The 23,177-nt window shown below is 46.8% G+C and overlaps 1 protein-coding gene across 3 annotated transcripts in view; it reads left to right on the forward strand.

The window, feature by feature from the left end:
• The window catches only part of FTSJ3 (FtsJ RNA 2'-O-methyltransferase 3), a 416,394-nt gene that overhangs the window by 286,230 nt on the left and 106,987 nt on the right, over window positions 1–23,177 (forward strand). For all 3 annotated transcript variants that reach the window (XM_069629038.1, XM_069629037.1, XM_069629039.1), the window contains exons 16-18: window positions 20,955–21,048; window positions 21,133–21,337; window positions 22,156–22,256. In XM_069629038.1, the coding sequence (XP_069485139.1) occupies window positions 20,955–21,048; window positions 21,133–21,337; window positions 22,156–22,256 (400 nt within the window). The remainder of the gene's footprint in view (window positions 1–20,954; window positions 21,049–21,132; window positions 21,338–22,155; window positions 22,257–23,177) is intronic.

The raw sequence follows: 23,177 nt of genomic DNA on the forward strand, positions 1-23,177 counted from the left end.
TCCCCCAGGATGATTAGATGTTCGTGCTTGATGGCTATGTCGGTGATGGCTTCTATGAAGTTATCGACAAAGGTTGCCTTTGTCAGTGGTCTGTACACCAAGATGAATGTGATGTTGGTTTTTTGGGTTTGCTGATGGGTGTATAACCATGGTTTCACGGTTTATTATGTTGAGAGGTTTGTCTGTTTTTATTTTCAGGTGTCCTTTGAATGCTATTGCTATGCCTCCTACTTTTTTAAAAATAAATTCTGTTTACTTGAAGGCATTTAAAGTTGTTTGGGAGGCAGCTTTGGAGTGGGATTCTTGTAGTTCTCGTCCAGCCATGTTTCTGTGATGAATAGGATGTTAATGCCGTTGTCATCAAGTAGGTCAAAGATCTCTAAGTGTTTTGACATGGATCTTGCATTTATTAGATTGCAGTGGAGTTTGGAGGTGTAATTTGGGCTTTGTTGTTGGGGTCGTCCTCTGATCGGTGTTGGTTTCCTTTCTGGTAGATCTCTAATTGAGGTGTTGGTACAGGTGTCGGTGTCGAAAATGTCTTCTAGCTTCTATCGTGGGTTTTTGTTTTCATCAGGTTCTTATTCCAAGAATTTTGGATGTCGAGTGGAAGTTCCTCTTGTTTTGGTGATGTAAGGTGTTATTCCGTCTTGTTGTTTCTAATGTTGTCCGTCCTTCTTCTTCGTGGTTGTGGTTAGTTGTCTGCTGTTGCTGATACTAGCGTTGGGTTGGTTCGTTCTGGTGACCGGTTGTTTGCGAGGTTTGGTGTTAAGTAGAGGGATGTCTCTCTTCTCAGCGTTGGTTCGGTTTCCGTTCCCGTCTCTTGGAGTGTGTTTTGCATTGGGGAGTCTTTGTTGCTGTTCTGGTGTGTTTCTTTCTTTTCCTTTTGTTTGCGCAGCATTTTGAGCTTGAGTTGTTTTGATCTTTGTTTTGTTTGTTGATGTCGAGTTGATTTTTGGTTTGGTCTGGCTGTATTGTGGTGTAGTACTGGGTGTAGAGAATTGTCCGCTGCAAGTTTGGGTTCTGTCTGTAGTTGGTGTTGTCAGCTGGTGCTGCTGACTAGTTCAGTCATTGTCTTGAGTGAGTTAGGGGAGGTAGTTAAGGTTATATCGTTGGGTGTGATCAGTGGCTGTCCTTAGTGGCTGTCTCCCAGGACGAAGTTCACTACAGTGAGCTAGCTATGTGGCGTAAAGGATAGCTACTAACTACAGAATTGTCCTAATGGTGTACCTAAGAATCACTGTCATCTTATGAGGCGTGAGCACCTAATCACAGGATCCCTCCACAGTAACCAGCCAGTGATTTCAGTCTCACTCTACAGTAATGCTCTCTAGTTGCGAGTTTGTCAGTCACATATGAGTGTCCTGTGTAGTGTGACAGAGGCCTACAAACAACCATGTAATTTGAAGTAGGGCATCGCCAGATTCGAGCCTCCCGTATAGTGGGAGAGAGGTTTGTGCCTGCCAGATCAAATGGGTGCAGTGCTAAACACAGCTATGTCTGAGACATGGGTGACCAGAAGATTACAATACTAAACACAGCAAGATTTGAGAGTCCTGTATAGTGGGAGAGAGGCCTATGCCTAAAAGGTCAAATTGGTTGTTGTGCTAAATACGGTTTTGTTTAATAGTGTGATCTTGAGGAGGTGTTAATTATTAAGTTGTTTTAGATAGGATTGATAATTCTTCTAGGCTTCCAGGGTAGAGTATTTGCTATACTCCTCACCTAGACCTACCTTACTGGTCCTGGTAGGTGCTGGTTGACGGCTGGCTGCTGGCTTCCCTGTTGGAGCCGCCCTTTGCCTTGGGCCCTTAGCCGCTGGGCTGCACGGGCAGAGGGCTGCCCTGGGAAGGTCAGTTATGGCTTGGGCAACACAGGCCGGAGGCCCAATCAGAGCAGGGGACGCGGGGGGTCAGGAGGCGGGACGGATGCGAAGCAGGAAGAGGGTGTGGGGTAAGGAGAGACTGCAAGGGGAGCTTCGGGGGCCTGGGGGCTGAATTAAGATACAACAAATGGTCACAATCTCTAAAGGAGCAGGGCTCCTACAAAACACTCACTGTGCTTCATCGTTCCATCTAAGTTTTTCAAACCTTCACACACCCAGGTAGCCCAAGGGGTGCCATCAGTCTTTTTGAGGGTCCTAAACCTCTTAAGGTACTAAGCAGTAGTTTTCCCAAATCTAGCTATCAAGGCTAACTTCACATTTTCATACTTTTCAAGTTCCCCCACCTCCATCACAGCATCAGTTGCAACCTGAGGGAGCCTAGACAAAAGCAAAGGAATCAACTGATTCCCTGCGAAACCCTGAATCCCATAATTGTATTCAAAAGCACCCAACCAATAAAAAATATCAAGTTTCACATCATACATACTCGCTGCTTCTTTGGGCATGCAAGGCCTCCTTGGGCTCGAAGACCTAGAGGACTCAGGGATAGAAACATTTTCAAGAGACAATTTCTTCATTTCAAGAGCATGTTGCATTTCCAGTTCCTTGAGTTTGATGTCCTGATGTTTGGTTTCAGCCTGGATTTGTAATCTTTTGAGTTCCAATTCAAGTCTCATTTTCTGTAGAGACACACATTCTGTCTAAAGGTTGAGGCAAACGGGCCTGTAGAGGCAAATAGTGGCTCCCTTCCTTGGACTCCTCTCCCTCTTCTGACTCTTCCAAGACATTAGAGTTAGACTCTGAATTATCATCCTCAATATAACTTTCCACATTTCCTGGTTTAGTAGGTGTGATAGGCCTTTTACCCAGACTTCGATTCAACAATCTTGCAATTCGTTCATTTTTCTTTCCTTTAACAGGGAGATTCCTGACTTCTTTAAAATACATTTCTTTCAGTTGCTGTACTGTCAAAATGATCAGGGTTTCCTGACTAAAGTTATCCATATTTGGCACGCTACAGTTGCTTTTCTAGTGGCCTAGTGAAGGTTTTTAGTTGAACAAAAGAAGCAAATTCTCAGTGCAACAACTCTACAATAGATCCTCACTGCCTGCCAACAGTGTTAGGCAAGACTGTATGCAGTACCCTTTGGGTGCACTACACCAACCCTGACCTCCTGGCAAGAGGAACTCAACCTTTGGTATGAGTTTGTACTACAGCTACCAACCTATCTATCTCAAGAGGGGTCAATGTGAATTGTAGGTGAGTTCACAGAGATTCAGTGACAAGTATTCAAATAAACTCTAAAACACAAGGTTTCTTTAGTAAACAATTATTGATATAATATGGCATTTATAACGCGCCTATACACAATTGTTTCAAGGCACGATGCGGCAAGGAAGGGGAACAGAGGGAAGACAAAGATCCTACTAGGCCAAGTGTCATTCAGATCGCGCAAGTGCAGGGGAAGAGGAAAGTGTGTAAATGGAGGGCGGGGTGGGGACAGTGCAGTACATGGGATAATAGAATAAATAAAACAATAAGTAGGGCCAGCTGGTGGCAAGTGTAAGGGCAGACATCAGGTGTCAAGTGCATGTGGGGGACTGTAGGGGTACAGATAAGTACCCAAGTGCAGAGGTTGCCAGGGAGGCAGTGCAGGTGTGTAACTGGCGGTGGAGGGAACCTGGGCCCGACATCAGAGGGTGGCCAGGTAAGCAGTACAGGTTCAGCCAGGACTTCAGCAGGAGGAGGAGAAGGAGGAGGGGGAGAAGGAGGAGGAGAAAGCAGAAGCAAAGAGGAAGGTTTTGAGGTGCTTCTGGAGCCATAGATGGTCCTACTCAAGTTTCAGGGAGCCTGTTCCAGAGGAAGGCCCCAGCTGAAGGAGATCTACCACCAACTCGTTGCTTGGATAAGCGATTGACCTGGAGGGAGTTGGAGGCGGATGAGTGAAGAGCACGAGAAGGAAGATATTTAGGAAGAGAGAGTTGATGGTATTGAGGCCCCAGACCCCAGAAGGCCGTGTGGACAATGCAGAGGGTTTTGAGCCAGTGCAGAGATTTCAGTCCTGGAGAGATACGATCCCTGGGCTTGAGGCCAATAACAAGTCTTGCAGTCCTGTTATGGATGAGTTGCCTAGAGAGAACCAGAGCTCTGGAGACAGTGAGCTTCTGGGGGAAGGAGAGGAAAGGAAGGATACCTCTGAGGAGGTGCAGATGGTAGTGGGACTTCTTAGAGACGTCCGAGATGTGAGGACAGAAGGAGAGTGTGGAGTCAAAGATGACCCTGAGGTTTTTTAACCTCGCAGGTGGGAGCTGGAAGAGGGCCAAGAGAAGCCGGCCAGAGAGTGACAGGAAAGGGGGGGGGGGGTGAACAGGTGTGCTGATGAGAATTTCAGTCTTACTGGCATTAAGGCAGGGATCATTGGCGGCACACCACGCCTGGATAGCAGACAGTCAGAGATGAGAGCAGGAGAAGAGGTGGCAGAAGGGAGCCTGGAAATGAGGTGTCATCCGCATAGCAATGAAAGTTGGGGCAGAGAGCGCCAATGCAGTGGGCAAGAAGAGCCAGGTATTGGTTGAACATCCAGGGAGAGAGGTTGGACCCCTGGGGGACACCACAGGTATAGATGGAGGAGAGGAAGCACCAAAAGCTGGACCTGGGAGGTTCGAGCAGAGAGGAAAGAGGTCAGCCACGCCAGGGCCTGACCGGTGATACTCAGGTTATCACGGAGACGGTTGAACAGGATGGCATGGTTGACCGTGTCAAAGGCAGAAGAGCGATCAAGTAAAATGAGACACAGGGGGTGTTGGAATCAAGGTTTGAGACCGGCTCTTCACGGATGTTCCGGAGAGCATTTTCTGTGCTTCTGGCAGCCCTGAAGCCAGACGGATGGTCATGAAGACAACCAACAGATTCAGTGTGAAGATTAAGCTGGGAGATGGCTAGCTTTTCCAGGGGTTTGCCCATGAAGGCAGTGATGGAGATTGGGTGATAGTTAGCCGGGCAGGATGGGTCGGCAGAGGGTTTCTTAAGGAGAGGGTGGCCAAGGGAGTGCTGCGGGGGGAGGATGGGAAGACTCAAGTCGCGAAAGTGTGGTTGCAGAAGTCGGCCAGAGCAGGAGCCAGGGAGTCCATGTGGTCCTTTGATGGTTTTGGAGGAACAGGGAAGAACCTGTTTTGATGAGACTTTCATAGATTGAACTTGTCTAGAAACCTCATCTGGGCAGAACGGGGGAAAGGGAGAGAAGGACGGATATATATATATATATATATATTTCTGATGTTTGTTAATCTGCTTAGAATCTCATGCTGTGCATAGGTCCGACATCCATTGGTCACTGCGGAGTATTGCATTTTGTTTTTCGTAGTTGAAAAGGGGACGTCGACAAGGCGTGTCTGTAACACTATCCCTATAGTGACGTGCGTTGTACCCACAATCCCTCACGCGTCGAGGTCCCTCAGATTGTTTTTTTCCGCCCAGCTGCTGGTTGCCTTTATGCGGAGCTCCTCGAGAGACATTGCCAAATAGTTTCTTCGACCTTTGGTCGTTTGTTATTAATATCAATAACGTAGATCCCTCCCTCGACGCAGAGCTGTTTCTCCGCCGAGCAAGATCTTTGACGGAAGGACGAGCGGAGGGGATCCTTCGGCGCTGCCGAACACGTGGCCTGGCCTCGCCGGCCATACACAGTAGGGAGAGTGGGGTTGTGTGGTCTTTCTTTCTCTTTAAGAATGCCTTTCTCTTTCCCCTCCCTCTCTTTCGAGGTCGTAATCACACTTCTTGCCCTCAGCTATGGAGAGGGCGCCATTTAGGTTTTGCCCGTTTTGCAAAGGTAAATACACCTGGAAGGATAAGCACAAACGGTGCAACCGTTGCTTACCTCTCGATCACCAGGAAGACGGCTGTGCGGCCTATAAATTACTAAAGCCCAAAACTCTAAAAGACTGCAGGGTCAAAAGGTGGGCGGCCTACGCCATGTCTAGGCCGGACTCCTCGCCCGCTGCCGCCACCGAGTGTGACGAGGACAGTGACTACACGGCCCCCGTAACGGAGGTTGTAGACCTCTCAAAGGAGCGTTCACGCTCCTCGTCGTCGTCCGGCCCTGGCCCCGACAAGCCCGGCTCACGCCCAGCTTATGGGGATGAACACCCCGGCGACAAGGACGCAGACGGAAAAACACCAAAGCACATACCTCCCGGCACGCATTCGTCGAAGACGAAGGCAGCCATAGCGCCAACAGGGGCGCCTGGCCCACCGGCGTCTTCCGCCGACCGTAAGGGTCATCAGCCCTCCCCGCCACCGCCTCTGCGACAGGCGACTGGGTATTCTAAAGATAAGGGCGCTAACACCAAAACCTCTGGCGGCACGCATCGTAAGAGCGCTCACGTTGCCAGCAAGTACTCGACGAGCAAGGACTGGACGTTACATAGCGCGACGGCAACCGATCCCTCGGAAGAGAGACTGATCGCCGAAAGCCTCGCGCGCATATCCTCTAAGGACGGCCAGAGATGTACGGCGAGTGAGACACCGAAAACGGCGCACAAGGCCAAAGATACGCCGAAAGCGCCGGAAAACAGATCAGGCCAGTTCCCGACGCCGACGGTAGGCCGTAGCCAGTGAGAAGGCTACTCAGAAGGCGAAGGCTCACTTTCTTCAACGTTATGGGACAGAACCAGACAACTACAGGAGGAAGAAACTCCTTTTTCATTCCCAGACTGTCCTAGCCGACCTCAGTGGACCCTTGAAAGGTTCCAGACCTGTATGGATAAACTAGACAGGTTCATGTCCATCCCAGAAGACAGGGCACCCAAGAGACCAAGGGAGGCACCCCTGGAGAGTCCAAGGGCTAAATACCAGAAGTTTTATAACCCCATACAGGAGGACATATACTCTTACGACCTCACTGAGGAAGACACCATCTTCCAGGAGGAAGATGAGTTCACCTATGTTGAAGACCAACAAGAAGAGGAAGGTTTTCACGAGGACACCAACCTAGGTGAGGAGGGATTCCAGGAGGACACAGGCGAGGGCAACCCAAATCCCTGGCAGTCACCAGCTAGGTCTACAGACACAGGCAGTAGCAGTATAGTCATCAGGTCTACTGAAACTACACCAGTCAGGAACCCTTCGCCTGTTGATGATCAACCCACCTTCAATGCACTGCTGAAGAAGGCAGCAGCACATTTTGAACTTGAAACTGGCGAGGTCACCTCAGACACCGATTTTGTGGAGAGGATTATCAAAGAAAAACCCCCCACTAGCCAAACTATCCCCATCCTCGCCTCAATTAAGAGACGTATTACCCCTTCTCTGTCCACTCCTGCACTGGTGAGAGGGGTCAATCCGAGGATTGAGAAACTGTTCTCTCCCTCTCAATCAGACCCATTATATATTAAGGGTCACTCAATACCGGACTCCCTGGTCGTGACCAACACCAGGAAAAGGGCCGGAGTCCCACTATCTACCAGCGAGGCACCCCCAGATAAAGAGGGGAAGAAGCTTTATGCCCTAGCCAAGAGAATCACCACCTCTGCAGCATTCCCTACCAGAATTGCCAATAATAACACACTATTGGCAAGCTACGCTGATGCTCAATGGGAAAAGCTTAAACAGGACATTGAAGAAGCTTCTGAACCCCTAAGAACTCGTTTGCTGGCTACAGTTAACGAGGGCTCTCCGGTCAACCAAAGCATCGTCAAGAATACCCTCGATACAGCAGAAACGGCTGGCCGCACTTTGGTACAAGGAATTTTGCTGAAGCGTCACATCTGGCTTTGCAATTCCGGGTTTAAGGCAGAAACACAAGCGTCCCTTATTAATAAGCCCATAGAGGAGTCCAACCTCTTTGGGAAAGCAGTTGATGACGCGCTGGAGAACGCGAAGAAAGAATTTGACACAATAAAGACCTTAGACCAAATTTCAAAACCCCCTAACAGGCGAGGATTTGGTAATAAGCGCTTTTTTCGTGGCCAACGCCAGCAACAAAACCAACAGTATTCTGCCAGCAACTACCAAGGAAATAGTGGCCAGTACAATCAGAGGGGTCAACGCCGTGGCAAAGGGAGAGGCCGGGGTTCCACCCCGAGAGGCTGCCAAGCCACCAACACCACCAAGTGACACGAAGATTCGCGTCCCCTCCCATGCAACGCCGGTCGGGGGCCGGTTAACATCCTTTCTTCCAGCATGGGAGGGTATAACAGACCGCTGGGTGCTTTCCACCGTAGCCCGCGGCTACTGTATAGAGTTCAACAGTTCCCCAAGATACTGACCCCCGAGGGGACGCCGCATGACACCAGAACACCTCGCCATCCTTCTCCAAGAAGTGGACCAACTGGTGGAAAAAGGAGCCAGAGGTTGTGCCTCTATCTCAGGTAACGGAAGGTATTTATTCAGTGTACTTCCTTGTACCCAAAAAGGCTCTAACCATGCGCCCTGTATTAGATCTGCGCCCAGCGAACAAGTTTGTCAAACCCCAAAAGTTTCGTATGGTGACCTTACAGGAGGTGATCTCACTGCTATCACAGGGAGATTACATGGCGACACTGGACATGAAAGATGCATACTTTCATATTTTAATGTTGCCAGCACACAGAAAATACCTCAGGTTCATGATAGAGGGCAAACACTACCAGTTCAGACTGCTACCCTTCGGCATAGCATCTGCTCCAAGGGTATTCACGAAGGTAGTGGCAGCAGCCCACCTGTGCAGGTTATTCATCCCAGTATACCCTTACCTCGACGACTGGCTCATAACAGGGGACTCTTACGAGACATGCTTCTCAAACTCCCAAAAGACTGTAGACCTTTTGATCCAGCTGGGCTTCTCCATCAACGAGAAGAAGTCCAGCTTAGAACCCACCCAAGTCAAACAATTCCTAGGGGCTCTAATTCGAACAAAGGACGGCCTCGTCTTCCCCTCCAACGAGAGGGTCCAAAACATGCTGTTTCAGATCCCCCAATATGTGGCAGGTCGAGAGGTGACAGTGCGCAAAGCAATGCGCTTGCTAGGAATGATGGCGTCGTGTATTTATTTTGTACCTCAAGCGCGCGTACGCATGCGCCCAATGCAAGAGTGGCTCAACAGCCAGTGGTGTCAAGCCAGCGGACAATGTGACGATCTAGTGGTGGTCTCGCAGACCTTGGTTCTCTCGCTACGGTGGTGGACAAAGGAAAACCTGATAATAGGGAAACCTTTTGCCACACCCGCGGTGGAGGCCACTCTAACCACGGACGCATCCCTCACAGGATGGGGGGCTCACCTATCCCATCAGACTGCTCACGGAGTGTGGACTCCGAGCGTAGCATCCAAGCACATAAACCTACTGGAGCTACTGGCGGTGTTCAAAGCACTAAAAGCCTTCCAAGAACACCTACAAGGGAAGACAGTGATGGTCCTCACAGACAGCACAACAGCCATGTACTACATCAACGAGCAGGGGGGCACCCACTCTCCAGGACTGTCCAAGCTGTCCCAGAATATATGGAAGTGGGCTCTCAGACACAACATGTTCCTACTGTCACAACACGTACCAGGGGAACTCAATCTGCTAGCAGACGAACTCAGCAGAGACTTCCCCCTGCCCGAAGAGTACGAATGGCGATTGCACGAAGACATCGTCTTAGACGTCTTCACGCAATGGGGATTCCCCGAAATAGACCTGTTTGCAACTCTGGAGAACTCACAATGCCAAAGTTACGCCTCCAGGTACCCCCAGAACCAGTCCAAGGGGAACGGTCTGTCGATTCAATGGTCAGGGAAATTTATTTACGCTCCCCCCCACCCCGACTCCCCTTCTCAACAAAGTTGTGCACAAGATGCACCAAGAACAAGTTACCATGATACTAGTGGCCCCGATGTGGGCCCGGCAGCCATGGTTCGCTCACTTGATGGAGATGTCCCTATCTCCTCCAGTGAAACGTCCCTGCCCACACAACATGCTGTCACAGGACAAGGGCAGGACACTGCATCCATGCCCTCAGACCATGAACTTAGCAGCCTGTCTCCTGAGATCATAGAATTTGGACATCTACAACTCCTGCAGAGATGTATGGACATCCTCAGGGAAGCCAGAAAACCTAATACTCGCCACTGCTATTCTAGCAAGTGGAGAAGATTTGTCATCTAGTGTAGAGGTAAGAGCATCAACCCGGTTGACTTCTCTCCCACACATATTGTTCTGCACTTGACCCATTTATTGGATTCAGGTCTAGTGTTCAATTCCATTAAAGTCCACCTGGCGGCACTTTCTGCATACACCACTTCCCAACTTAAAGTGTCGTGGTGGAAGATCCCAGTTATCAAGGCCTTCATGGAGGGGGTAAAGAGAATACACCCTCCGATAGCTAACCCAGCTCCCGGATGGGACTTAAATGTGGTACTTACCAGACTCATGGGCTCGCCATTTGAACACATGCACAACACAACTCTTAAGACTGCTTTTCTAATAGTTATCACCTCCATTAGGAGAGTAAGTGAACTACAGGCTCTTTCTGTTCTAGACCCCTTCGTAACATTTCACAAAGATAAGGTGGTTCTACGCACACACCCAAGGTTTGCACCGAAATTCATCTCGAAATTCCATATAAACCAGTCAATAGAACTACCAACGTTCTTTCAAAACCCTTCCAACTTGGGAGAAAAAAATCTGCATACACTGGATGTACGCAGAGCTGTCATGTTCTACATAGAAAGAACCAGGCCACTGAGAAAGACTAATCAGTTCTTTGTCTCGGTGGCAGCAGGAAGAGAAGGAGATGCAGTCTCAAAGTCCACTATATCTAGATGGATTGTTCAATGCATCACTCTCTGTTTCTCTCTTGCTAAGAGAGAACTACCCTTCAAGCCAAGAGCACATTCTACTCGAGGCACTGGGGCATCCATAGCATTCATTGCAAATGTTCCCCTTGAGTCCATCTGCAAAGCGGCTACCTGGAGTTCTGTGCACACCTTTACAAAACACTACTATCTAGATGCACACTCTAGATCTGACTCCCAGGTGGGACAGGCAGTATTAAGACATCTTTTCTCTACTGTTCCTTCTCATAACCCACCGCCAACTCCGGGTACAGCTCGCTAGTCTATGCACAGCATGTGATTCTAAGCAGATTAACAAACATCAGAAGACAATGCATTACTTACCGTAAAAGCATTTCTGATGGTTGTATCTGCTTAGATTCACATGCGCCCACCCTTCCTCCCCGCTCGGATGGAAGGAACATAGACATCTTTCTACATCTCTCTTTTCTGTACTCACTCACGTATAGAAGGCTCCCTCAGGGCAGAACAAATACAAACAGAGGGACCTCGACGCGTGAGGGATTGTGGGTACAACGCACGTCACTATAGGGATAGTGTTACAGACACGCCTTGTCGACGTCCCCTTTTCGACTACGAAAAACAAAATGCAATACTCCACAGTGACCACTGGATGTCGGACCTATGCACAGCATGTGAATCTAAGCAGATACAACCATCAGAAATGCTTTTACGGTAAGTAATGCATTGTCATCTCCTAAAGCCAGACCCATGCAGAGGGCCTGTGAAGGGACAGGAGAGGTAGAGACTGCAGCAGGGTTGGACAGTTTGGCCGAGTTGTTAGATGCCGCAGAGACACATGCTTGGATGTTAGCTCTCTTCTTGGTGCGGACAGAGCAGATATTGCCTTTGGTGCAGGTGGCAGGCCAGTTTGTCAGACGATGTACCAGAAGCACGCCATTTCTGCTCAGCCACCCTGCACTTGTGTTTGAGGGTGTCGAGGTCTGAGTCGTACCAGGAATTGCACTTGGCTTTGGGCTTCAAGCGGATCCTCATGACGGGGGCAAGTACATCGAGAGTATCGGATATTGCAGAGTGGAGCATGGAAAGGGCCGTGTCAGGGTGTTAATTTATTTAACAGTCAGTTTGCGTAAGCCTTCTTCAGAAGGGGGCAATATAATAGTAACAGACATACGCTCCAATACAAAATCTTAATATTTCTAAATTAATAAGTACCCTTTTGGGATGGCACACACTTCCTACACCCTCAGGTGACTAGTAACTAGGACACTGTGGACATTAATATACCACTGTTTGAATTTAGAACCAGATGCTAGGGAGACTTCTCATAAATGTGCTAATTCACTTCACCTTAGAGACCCCCAACAACTTAGCTGGATTTTGAGGACTTGATTTTTTTTTTTTTAACCTGGAAAAAGTATGAGCATTTTTTCCCCACTCATGTATTTTGATGTGTGTTTTACACTTGTGTTCTTTGATTATGGAGTTTTTGATAACTCCATAGGCGGCATATTTTCATGTGTCACACGGCACTCTCAGTGCAGTGACACAGGGAAGCATTTTAGGCTCTCCCAAGGTTTAAATACCTTCTCTGGGATAAACTACTGTTTCACAGAGAAAGTAATGTTAAATTGACTTTACTAGTCTTTTAAAATTCTTAGACCCAGCACACACTATCTTCCTATAGAGTGCTGGAAAGGTTACCTAGTATCACTTGTGTCTAGAAACTCATGTAGCAGTCAAATGCTACCCTTTCCTATCGAAATGGCTGGTGGCAGTGGTTTTATAACGAACTACCATGATTTTTCCCGAGCGCAAACACCAGTAGGTAAAAATCACGGGAACCATGTTTTTCAAGATGGTGTCTGAGCTCCCTTTGTTTAAACAGGTCTCGGTCTTCTTTTTTCAGTTTCATTTTGGGAAATTTCCTTCTAGAGTTTGTCTCTGCGCGCCAAACCAGGTTTGGTGCCTTTGTTCCTATGCGTTTGGTGGGCTTCAGGACTGAAGACCGCCTCTGGCATGTGAGTGTCTGGGGCGGGCAGGAAGTGAGGGAGGTGCCTGAAACTCCGTGCCTAATCTCCTAGGAGACCCAAATGCACTCTGGCGTGATTGGCTGGCTGACTGTCAGCTGGTAGCTGTCAGCTGGTAGCTAGGCTGGAATTGTCATGACGTCAGGGCACAGGCATGCAGGGGTCGCATGCACGGGAGACCTGGGTGGACACTGTCCTGGCGCCTTTGGCGCCAGGCTCATGAACAAAAGTAAAAAAGAACATCCATTTAACACCAAAAAGCGTTTATTATGGACATAGCACTTCAGATGCATTAACCTTGAAAATTCCATCCATTAAGCAGCCCCAAGTGTATTCTTGGGTGTGGCTGCTAATGGATTGCCTTTGCACGTGCTCACTCTCTAGGATCCTCAAGACCGATGCTTCGCGTTATTCTGCACTTGCAAGCAGCGTAACGCTCACTGTCGCCTGAGGTCAGACTTACCTTTGAAGATCCTGCTTCCCAGACATCCTGCTTCTTGCCAGCATACTTACCAACTGGGGCAAGACGTTCTTACCTGTACATCTCTTTGGCGAACCAAGTATTCATCTTTACACTTTCCGGAACGACGAAATCTTCATCTTGGCACCGCAGCACGACACGCTCCGTCGACAGCAGCGCCTGCAATGAAAAATAGAAGACAAGGTTAGACCTGGAAAAATGTCAGTTTAAGGTTGCGCTTCGCCATACTTGGCGCTTTTCCTTAAACCATTTTACCTGCTGTTGAACATTGCGGTAGCATCCATCTTCCATCCGGCCGTGTCTCGCGTCTCACAGCTGCATTGAGGCCGCATTTCCATCTAAGGGAAGGAAACGGAAGAGGGACATTATTGCATGCATAAATAGGAGCAACATATAAGGACATTAAACAGAACGAACAGCATCACAAGAGCTCAAGAAAGACTTACCAATCATAAGGAGAAGCATAGTCGCAGCTGGACTGGACTAATCCTCATCAGGGATCACTGAAGGAACTAGATCCCATTTGACGCGCCCCTGCCAGAAGTAGCAGGACAGAGAGCTTATCTTCCATAATTCACAGGTGCGCTTTATGGGCCGGCATATGCTCACGGAAACCGTACTTTGGGGTGAAGGGTTTGAGAGGTACAATAATCACAGATTGGCACACTCGCACATTCTCATCTCCATGCAGGAGCAGTATCACCACGCACCACCGCTCACAACTTTTCTACTTAGGGAGAGGCCTGAAGGGGGTGATTCAAGTTCAGGGAGGGCTGCAACCGTGCCCTAACTCCTCTGCAGAGAACGGGTGAGCATAACAGGAATGAATGGGAGCAAACTGTTTAAAAGGCGAGTCTCTTGGCTTGGGAGGCAGTCGACCACTGGAATGAAGGAACCAAAGACGAGCTTGAAGAGGACGGCTGCTGCAACTCCTGGACTGTTGGTTTCCCCGGTGAAGCCCTGCTACATGTCCGAATCGCTAAGTTCATCTCGACAGAAAAGCCTCTTGAAGGATGACTTCTTTCTTTTGAGTTGGTAGGACCAATCGACTTGTAAGGCATCTGGATACCATTCTCACAGCTGGTTAGTATTAACCAGGGGGAAGGACACCAGTTTGTGTGCTTGAAGAACAGCTACCGGAATCGAAGATTTGCCAGCTTTGTGACCAGTCCCCATGCAGTGCAGGAGTCCCCCGACGTCCTCCCTCTTGTCCCCACGACTGCGGCTCAGGAACAGCGAGATCTGCAGGAACTGCCAGGAACAGACGTCTTCAGGTGCATCGTTTTCTTCAATATAAGGTCCTGTGAAAACCTGACCAAGAGAACTTACCTTTCACTACGAAAGTATGTGAAACTTTGGCAGCTTGCAGACCTAGTCGCCTTGTGACCCAACATATGAAACTTTCTTCCGTGAACTACTGCTAAGAACCGTGGCAAAGACTTTTTCCATTTTAAATAATAGAAGCGTTTTTACTTATACAAGACACTAGCCTATTGCATTGAATCAACTCCTCTGGGGAACTCAAACTATTTGCACTGTTTTAGAGTAACTGTAATATTAATTTTATAAACTTATGCCTTTTTGCTCCTACTTCAGGGGAGCTCAACTGCTTAGTAATCAGTACTGTAGTATAATTTTTGTGTGATAGTTTGCTTCAGTTAGTGAATGCTTTATAAATGATTGTGAGTGTTTTACCAAGAAACCTTGAGTATAAGTGTCTATCTGAATACTTGTCATTGTAGACCTCTGTGTAACACCCTTACAGCTCACATTCCCCTCTTTAGATAAGCCTGGCTGCTCAGCTTGCTACCAAAAACTGTGTGGTACAGACTTATACCAAAGGTTGCTTTTGCTTAAACCTGTTGTCATAGTTGTGTGTAGTGGTCCCAGAGGTACTGCATGCAAACTTTGCCTAACACCAGACTTGAGAGTATGTCAAAGAAAAAGGTTATTAGAACAAAACCAAGATCTCACAAATATTCTGAAGCAGGTAAGAACTTTTGTTAACCCCCAATACAAAGTAAATTAACCCCTTCCTGGAAGGAAAACTAGGAAAACTAAACACAATGTCAGAGTGAAGAAGTAATTCAGGGAGCCAGGCTAGGCCAAAGTCAATTGGTCCAAAGTCTAGGTGAGCTGAATCAATTCTTGCAGGTAGGTAAAAGTCTTGCACAATGTTTTAGAAGTCTTTGTAGAAAAGAAGAAATCAGCGAGGGGTCAATATGAGCTGTAGGGGAGTTATACAGAGATTCAGTGACAAGTATTCAAATAAGCACTTACACACAAGATTTCTTGAATGAACAATTATTAATTTATCAGTCAGTTAGAATAAGCTTTCTTCAGAAGGGAGCAATATAAAAGCCACACACAAATACACTCCAAAACTACATACGCTTAGTTTCTAAATTAGTAAACGCCATTTTGGGATGGCCGACAGTCACAACCTACACCCTCAGGTGACTTAAATAGCTAGGATGCTGGGACATTAATATCTTACTGTTGCAATTAGAACATTCAAGAGATCACAAATATTCTTAAGCAGGCAAATACTTTTGGATCCCCTAAGCAGAGTAATTCAGTATAACAGGGTAAGCCAAAATCAATGGGCAAAATCTATATGAGCTGAAGCACTTCTGGTAGGTAAGTAGAAAGGTCTTTGCACAATGTTTTAGAAGTCTTTGAAGAAAAGAAGAATCAATGTAGGGCCACAAGCTGTTTAGGCTTGTGAGTAGTAGAAGATGCAAACAACTCTACAATAAGATGCAAGTGCTCTCAGACTTTACAGTACCTTTTGGATTGAGGAAAAAGTGCAGCAGATGACTCCTGTTCCTGTGCAGCTGTGCAGATCTCACTGTTCCTGGGCCTCAGTCGTGGGGAGAAGAGGGAGGACTTCTTCAAACTCCTGCACTGCAATGGGACAGTCACTGCTTGCAAGTGGCAATTTGGTGTTTCAGCTCCTCCAGATTGTGTGCGTTGTTTTTAAGTTGGCCAAGAGTTCCAGGAAGATAATCCGGACTCCCAGGAAGCAGGACTGGACCGAGCATGAGCCACAACAGAGTGCTGGACCCCAGATGCAAGGAAATCCCATCTCGACAGCCAAGAGTCCGCAGTGTTGCTATTTGCCTAGACACGAGGAGCTGAAACCGCAAAGTGCCACTGAATAGAAGTTGGTCCTAGTCTGTCGCCGACCATCCTGTTGCTCTACTTGCATTTTAACTTTCTAGACCCAGCACACACCATCTTACAATAGGGTGCTGGAGGGTTTACTTAGTTTTCCCTTTGTCTAGCTTCTCATGTAACATTTTTATGTTACCCTTTCTTTGATGAATGGCTGGTGGCAGTGGTTTACTTAACTACCGTGGTGCGCTTTGCAGCTGCAGTAAAGCAACCAAGGGTGCCATTTTTGTCAAAATGGCAGCAGTCTTCTTTTTCTGCCATTTCTTTGTGGAAAGGTCCTTCTTGAGATTTACTCTGCGCGCCAAACCGGGTTTGGTCCCTTTGTTCGTCTTGTCTTTGGTGGGATTCTCGAGTGAAACCTGCCTCTGGCTCCAGGGTGTCAGGTGGGGGCAGGAAGCAAGGGAGGTGCCCGAAACTCTGTGCTTAGTCTTCTAGGAGCCAGAAATGCTCGATTAGGTGATTGACCAGCCGGCTCTCCGGCAAGGACAGCCACCCTGCTGTGTGCTTGACAGCTAGGCTGGAATGAATAGGAGAAACCTGCATAAAAGGCTAGGCTTTTTGGCTTGGACGGCAAAGTCGACCACTGGACGAAGGAATCCGAAGAAGAACTTGGAAAAGACGCCTGCTGCAACTCCTGGACCGTTGGTTTGCCCGGTGAAGCCCTGCTGCTGTGCTGAAGCTCAGAATTTGCGTAAACTAGAGAAGCGCTGCAAGGACGACTTCTCCCCTTGAATTGTTGGGAACATCCACTCCAAGTAAGCCACCTGGACATCCTCTCGAAGCTTGTTATATTTCCACTGCAGTTTCTGCTGGAAACCGAAGAGCCAAGGAGAGGAACAGATTGTGTGCATTGCTTTAAGTTGGCCAAGAGCTCCAGGAAGATCATCCAGACTCCCAGGCAGCAGGACTGACCGAGCCTAAGCCACCTCAACAGAATACTGGACCCCAGGAGCAAGGAAAGCCCATCTGAACAACCAAGAGTCTGCGGTGGTGCTATTTGCTGAGACGTGAGGAGCTGAAACCGCAAACTGCCACTGAATAGAAGTTAGTCCTAGTCTGTCACCGACCATCCCGTTGCAGTGCAGGAGTCCTCCAGGCGTCCTCCCTCTTGTCCTCACGACTGAGGCCCAGGAACACAGGATCTGCAGAGCTGCACAGGAACAGAAGACAGCTGGAACCGTTTTTATTCTTACCAAAGGTACTGTAAAGAACTTACCTCTTGTTATATAACCTCACTTGTTCTCGTTATATAACCTCACTTGTTCTCAGTGGAGACTTGTCTTGGTTGCTTCTGTAGAGTTGCTAACAGCTTCTTTACCTCACAAACCTAATCAGCTTGTTGCCTACTTTGATTTCTTCTTTTCTACAAAGACTTCTAAAACATTGTGCAAGACTTTTACCTATCTGCAAGAATTGCTTCAGCTCACCTAGACTTTTGCCCAATTGACTTTGTCCTGGCCTGGCTCCATGAATGACTCTTCTTCTCTGTGACGTTGTGTTTTGCCTTCCTTCCAGAAAGGGGTTAACTTACTTTGCATTGGGGGTTACCAAAAGTACTCGCCTGCTTCAGAATATTTGTGAGATCTCTTGTTTTAGTGTAATAATCTTGTTCTTTGACATACTTCTAAGTCTTGTTCTTAATGCCACAGTGATATGTTAATGTCCAGTGTCCTAGCTAGTTAAGTCACCTGAGGTCGTAGGAAGTGTCTGTGTGCCATCCCAAATAGGTACTTGCTGAATTAGAGAAGCTACAAGTGTGTTTTGCAGTGTATTTGTGTATTACTATTATATTGCCCCTTCTAAAGAAGGCTTAACTCAAACTGACTGTTAAATTAATAATTGTTTAATCAAGAAACCTGTTTTTTTTTTAATACTTGCCACTGTGAATCTGTGTACTGTCTACTGCTCACATTGACTCCTCTTGAGATAAGCCTGGCTGCTCAACACGCTACCAACCTGTGTAGAACAGACATATACCAAAGGTTGGGTTCCTATTGCCTGGAGGTCAGGGTTGTTGTATTGCATACAATCTTGCCTAACACCTTATGAGAAATCTAAAGGATTTCTTTGACACTGCACCGAAGTTCCTGTGTGTCACCATACAAAAAGTAGATGCCTATGGAATTTTTCAGACTCCAAAAGCAAAGGAAACGCAGAATTCAAATCAGATCAAAATACATGAGAGCGTTGGTAAATCTATTTATGCATCACTTTGAACAAGTAGTTGTGTTCTCAAATCGGCGATTCTTACCATCTATACACCTATGGAAACGGTTTATAGATGTTATCATGGAATGTTCCGGTATGATGGAATGTCTGTTGGTATTTGTTGAATTTCTCAATTCTAATGACTGGGGAATACAATTTGCACATACATTTAGTGACACGTGCATTGACTCCTAGATCTGAAAATGTCCCGAACGCCTAATGGTTTTCAAACCCAAATTTTCTGGAAAAATACATCGGTGAACGCAGTTTTACATGCTGACAGCTGCCATAAAAAAAGTTATTTCTAATATTTCCAAAGGGGAATTTATTCGTGCCAGAAGAAATTGCACCGATTTCAAGATGGAAAGTGAATTGATCAATCAAAGATTTGTAGCTGGAGGCTACAAGAAAAAACTAGACCAAGCTGAAAAAGAAGTATGTGGTATGGAAAGAGTTGCTTTTGATGCCTCAGAAGAAGAGCACACATTCGAAACACGTGTCAGGCTGACTTGAAATGCAATAAATGTATCTGTGATCTCACAGTATAAAATAATTTGACATTTGCGCAGTGTGAATGTGTTTGCGCTTGTATATTTGCTTGAACAGAAGGTAGAGTCGACCACTGGACGAAACTTCCCGATGAAGGAATCGTGAAGAGAAGCTTGCTGCATTCTCCTGGACCGTTTAACTGACCGGTGAAGCCCTGCTGCTGTGCGGAAACTGCTTTTCCGAATCGACTAGAGAAGCTCCAGAAAGGATTACTTCTTCCCTTGTGTTGGTGGGATCAACTAACCCCAAGTTGAACTTTGCTGGAAGACCTTCCCCCAACTGGCTGTACTACTTTGCTGCTGCTGGAACCAATTTTCTAGGGTCGAGAAATCCATAGATGAGTACATTGCCTTTAAGTCTGACTAGACCTCCAGGAAGGTGTTGGACTCAAGGTGTTGGAGTGAAGAAGGTCCATCAAGTATCCAAGCTCTGCAGTAGTGCCATTTGCTGGTAGCTGAAACCGTGAAGTGCTGCTGAACTGAAAAGAGCCTGTTGCTGCTGCTGACCTTGGAATTGCAGTGCAGGAGTCCTCCAGCTGTCCTCCCTCTTGTCCCCACGACTGAGGACCAGGAACCCAGGATCTGCAGACTGCAGCCATAACTGAAGCCAGCTGAATCCTCTTCTTCAAACCTAAGGTATTGTGCTGACTAAGGGGTACTTACTTTTTTTTTTTTTTGTCTGTAGCTTGCATTCTCACTTGAGACTTGCAGTAGCTGCTTCTCTAGAGTTGATCTCAGCTCTAACTTTCACAAGCCTAACAGCTGGTAGCCCAACAGTGATTTTCTGCAACTCTCTAATTTTGCAAGAGATTTGTGCTATCGAAGAAGTGCCTCGGCTCCATAGATATTGTTCAAATTGACTTTGCCTGTCCTGGTTCCCTGTAGACTCTTCTGATCCCTTGGCTTTGATTCTAACAGTCCCTCATAGGTGGTACCTTGTTTGAAACTGTTATTGCTGGGAAATATTATATCTAGACTTCATTTGGAGGTTGAAAAGTGCTCACATGTTCTGAGAACCTGTTAACCTTTTTCCTTCCCTTAACCTTTCCTTTCTACAACCTCAGAATTTTACCAAGCACTAAAGTGATATTTAAATACCAATACTGTCATAGTAATTGAAGTCGCCTCAGGGTGTAGGAAGTGTGTTTGAAGCATCTCTAAAGAGGTTCTACTTGCTTTACCTTGATTCTGAGAAAGTATTTTTGAAGTGTATTTTCATTGTTGTACATTTCCCTTTTTTAAAGAGTGCTTATTTAAAACCTGACCGTTAACTAAATATTTTACTAGAAAAACCTGAGTGTAAATGTTATTTGGATACTTGTATGTGTGGATTTTGATGCTACAGCTCACATTTACCCCTCTTGAGATAAGTCTGACTGCTCAGTCACTCTACCAACTTGTGTAGTACAGACCTATACCAATAGGTGGATTACCTAATATCAAGCGGACAAGGCTGGTGTAGCCTTCCACAGGGTTACTGCATACAATCTTGCCTAACACCTGTCTAAAAGATGAGCGCTATCCCCATCAATTGATACTCATTGGGCTGCCTGCGGTCTCGGATCCATGGAACGCATTCCCTCCCTAACAATCTGTGACTTTGGTTTTGGTTATTGCAGGGACGAGTTAAACAGGAAGGTGGGGGGAGTACAAAGTTTAAGGGGGTAGAAGGTTCCTTAAGATAACTGACCATGTGCCGTTGTGGTGTTAGGAGGAAATTCGGAGAGGCCTGAGCTTTTCCTTGAAAGCTGCTACTCTTCCCCTGCTTCTTTGTCCCACATTCCTACCACCCCCTACTCCCCGTTCTTCCTTCTTGATGCAATTGTCTGTTTTGTTTTTTCCTTCTGTGTTTAGGACATTTTTGCTGGCATTGAAGTCGATGCAGATGAGGAGCTGGAGGTTAAACAAGCGAAGGCCTTATATGAGAAAAAGGGAGGTGTTGTGGCCGGTAAGAAGGCTTGGACGAGGGGGTGAAGAATTACATTGGGGACGTGGAGCAGTATTTGGTAACACCATCCTCCCCTGTTATTAGGTTGGGAACTACCAAAGAAGATTGATGCTGTAAAAAAGAAGCCTTTTGAACTCAAGACCTCCAGAGAAGAGGGGAAAATGGAGGGTGAGGAGAAAGCAACAAAGGCAGGCAACAAAGGACAGCTAGATCTTACACGGACTACCAACACTGTAGAAGCAGACGCAGGCACCAGCTCACATGATGAGAGCAGTAGCGAAGATGAGAAGTAAGGACTGCAATATATTTGGTCTCGTATCCAAAGTACTGCTAAAAGTGACAAATGCCAGTAACTGGAAGGAAAAGAACGTGCTAGTCTTTAAATGACCCCTGCTGGCTGATGTTAGTTCAACTTAAGTAATGCTGCCCCTCGGGCGGTTCTGCCAAGTACAGCTTAGTGAATCCTGCTGGTTGAGTTGTGCATGGAGCAGGAGGAACAACTCCTAACGGTTTCTCCTATAGTGACACCTACTGGCCGGTGCTGTCAGTGCTTTTGAAGTAATACAGCTAGTCGGAAAGGCGAGGGGCAAGCCCAATCCTGGTTTTACAGTGGCCTCTGCTGGCTGTAGCTGGGAGTGCAGTTGAAGTAACACATTAGGCTCATGGATTCATTACTTTATAGTTCACACCACTCACTTAAGTATCTTTTGGGTAAAGATGCCGGGAGGATAGCTCAGCGGTAAAACATGCTTGCCTTGGAAACAAGCCGACACGAAGCAGCACAAGTTCGTTCCCCGGGTCCGCCCTTACAAAAAAACAAAAACCTCAGGCTATTAAGCACGTTATAAATACGCAACTAAGATTCCTGTAACAGCACCTCGATGCCCACGGGCTGTGTGAGCACTTTAAAAATGCAAATAAAAATAAAATAAAAAAAGTGATTGAGAGCCAGACACTGATCTGACTGATGTTTGCTGGCGGAGTATAATTCTGCATGCCTGTCGTATGTTTGTGACCAGCTACCTGTTAAAAGCGGATACCTCTTTTGCAATGACTATATGTCCATCTGAGAGATTCTCAACTTTACCATGCTTACCCTTTCCTTAGAGAAATCCAGAATTTAAAGAAAAAAATGAAAAAGAAGAGACCCAAGGATGATGAAGAAGAGGAGACTGAAGGATTTGAGGTTGTTCCTATAGAACGATCAAGTGAGTGACAATCTTTTACAGCTCTCAGTCCCAGACTGCATGGTTTTTGTGCTTTACAATATTTGCTGGGCCTCTCTTCATGAGCCTCTTTCATACCACCTCTCCTTTACTGCTCTGTTTCCCCCATGTCTTTGTCGTTCCTCTGGCTACGTTTTTTTCTGTTCTCTCTACATTCACATTGTTGGGACAGTTTTTCTAAAGTCCAACTAAGGGCTTTGTAAAACCATTCAACTGAGGCAGTACAAGACTCCACTCTTAGTATAAGGCTGTACCACCTGAGTTTGTGGTAGCGTAGACAGAGCAGCCAGACTTATCAGCCAGGGACACAGGGCTGTAGAATCAGTACAAATGAAATTGTAATACAAATGGTCCACAAAAACACTGAAACACTGATTTATTTAGATACAAGTAGGCCCAGATAAATCTAAGAGTAAATGGGAATGTTAGGGAGAATTCTCAGAAATATGCTTATTCCTCTCTACCCTAGAGACCCCCAGCAACTGGATTTTGAGGACTTTAATTTCTTTTTTTTCCAATAAGTTTTTATTAACACTTTTTCAGAAAACAGGTACCCAATGCCCTTTTCCCAACAACCCCCCCCAGATCCAAGAGGTCCATTGATAAAATAAAAAAACAAAAGAAATAGTCACATTGCTTGTATGACAGGACAGGCTGCTAAGATAGTTCGTTACGATGGTCTGGAGGGTTGCCCAGAGCAATGCCAGTGGTTAAGATTCATTGTAAACCTTCCAGCCATCACCTCTTTGTTTTTGCTTTGTCACCCCGAGTGGGACGGGTATGCCCAGACGTGGGTCCCGTGCCTGCTGGGCCTAGAGACCCAAGCTACTCCTCACTGATGAGGCCCAACAAGGCCGAAACATGTTTGGGGATGCTTGTGGCCTCGTGCAGAAGGGATGTGAC

The sequence above is a fragment of the Ambystoma mexicanum genome, chromosome 12 (genome assembly GCF_040938575.1).
Source record: "Ambystoma mexicanum isolate Mex_15411 chromosome 12, UKY_AmexF1_1, whole genome shotgun sequence".
Lineage (NCBI taxonomy): Eukaryota > Metazoa > Chordata > Amphibia > Caudata > Ambystomatidae > Ambystoma > Ambystoma mexicanum.